General features: G+C 30.5%; 1 protein-coding gene across 1 annotated transcript in view; it reads left to right on the top strand.

Annotated features, from left to right (window-relative positions):
- LOC136796550 (probable cytochrome P450 6a23) overlaps positions 1 to 1,830 on the top strand; it is a gene marked incomplete in the record, with an annotated part of 14,575 nt that extends 12,745 nt beyond the window's left edge. The window contains 2 exon segments of the mRNA XM_067050582.1: positions 1 to 198; positions 1,547 to 1,830. Of these exon segments, the coding sequence (XP_066906683.1) occupies positions 1 to 198; positions 1,547 to 1,815 (467 nt within the window).
- Between the last annotated feature and the right edge of the window lie 140 nt (positions 1,831 to 1,970).

Here is a 1,970-nt window from a genome sequence, read left to right as displayed (position 1 = left end):
TTGCTCAAGCATTTACTTTTCTGACTACTGGTCTTGATACAATAGGAATTGGTCAGACATATTTATTTTATGAACTGGCTCTGTACCCTGATATTCAAGATTTTGTGAGGGAAGAAATAATCGAACAATGCAGGATTCATGGAGGTTTAAATTATAACAGCCTTAAAGCTATGAACTATTTAGAGAATTGTGTTAAAGGTTAGTTATTTACTTTTTGCTAAGTTTATCTTGTAATCTTTTCTTTATTGACTTATTATTATTATTGTTGTTATAAATCCATGGAGTGAAGCTGGGATGATAATGCCACAGTGGTTTCATTAAATCCTTGTAATTTTTCTATTTATTGAAGTTTTCTTCAGGCAACTGGGTGAGGAGGGAGAAATTCCATGCAACTTTTAATTTAGGGTTTGAGCTGAACCTCTTTACTAAGATACTGAACCTATTAATTTGGTAACCTTGAGGTGAAGCTATTTGGTTACCTGTCTGAATACCTCTACAATAGTCTCCAGGAGTATCTTCTTTCAATCTGTCAGAGGAATCCTGACAAAAAAGTTATTTGTGGAAATTCAGTAGTACATTCAGCAGCCATCAGTTATGTTGATCTGGTGGACTCTATGATCTGTTATTGAAACGAAAATAGTAGCTGAAAATGTACTATCTAGAGTATGATATCCTAGCAGAAACCAATCAGCAAATTTCACAAAATGATAACAAGATTAACCAGACAACAAAACATATTTAGAACATTTTATAGACAAAATGTCTACATGCTTTTTCAGTTGTAAATATTTTCAGAAGCTTGTATTAAGAAGCGTAGGCTAGCAAGGGTATACCCAGGATCAAAACTAGAGGAGAGCAGCCATAGTCAATCAGGTTGGGACATTTCAGTATGGAAAAGGCTCATCTTATACCAAAATTTTAAGAAAATTATATATGATTATAGCAGTCCTTTATTAGTTATTACAATTATTTGCTTGAAAAAAACATTAATCATTGTATTCAATTCTAGGGGGGGGGGGGAGGTACTGGGTACTCCCATGTAAGCTAGTATGATTTTTATGGATACTAAAGGTAAGTATTGTTCAGCATTTACGATACGTTTTATGAAAAACATTTTGTAAAATATTAAAAACAAGTAAAAATATTCAATTTAATTAATTATACCAATAAATTAGGGAAATAAGTCAGGTTCAATTCATGACAGTACAATCAACTCGTTTTTAATATTTTTTTAACTGTAAATAAATGTAATAACCCTAAAAAATTTTGAAATATTGAAAAAAAATCTGGTGGTAATTAAAGTATAAATATTTACTTTTTTCATAAAGAAATAAAACTAATGATAGATTAAAATTGAATAACCTAGTTCTGTTATAAATAATTTTATTTTTTCTTATATTCATAAACACCATGATGAAGTTGATATCATTAATTAGGTAATGAGTTATGAACTTCATCATAGTTGATATGACTATCATTCTTTTATAATATGTTATTTTCTTGTATTTATTTTGATTTCACTAAGTTGTCATTTCAAAATTTTCAGAAGCACAACGCTTGCATTCTGTACCTCAGTTATTTCGCCTATGCAATACGAATTATACTTTTCCCAATGGCTATACAATAAAGAAAGGAGAAACTTTACAAATTCCTGTGAGTGCTATTCATAGAAATCCTGATTATCATCCTGATCCTGAGGTTTTCAAGCCAGAAAGATACGATAACATCATGAGGCCCGGCACTTGGTTACCGTTTGGTGAAGGACCTCGAGTTTGTATTGGTATGGATAAAAAAATTAAAATTCAGAATAGATAACATATCACTACTAATGGCACATCTGACAATAAAATAATTGTTGATTTGATTTAAATTGGACGTATTTCAAAGATATTATTGTACTATAGACTATGGTTACTTTCTTTACTGAGGTCATCCTTCTCTAAAGCTTATTAGAGTTTAAGAAAATACAG

This window comes from Halyomorpha halys, unplaced genomic scaffold, assembly GCF_000696795.3.
Source record: "Halyomorpha halys isolate HHAL.00 unplaced genomic scaffold, Hhal_1.1 Scaffold1761.1, whole genome shotgun sequence".
Taxonomy (NCBI): Eukaryota; Metazoa; Arthropoda; class Insecta; order Hemiptera; family Pentatomidae; genus Halyomorpha; species Halyomorpha halys.
This window is presented reverse-complemented; position numbering and strand designations above follow the sequence as displayed.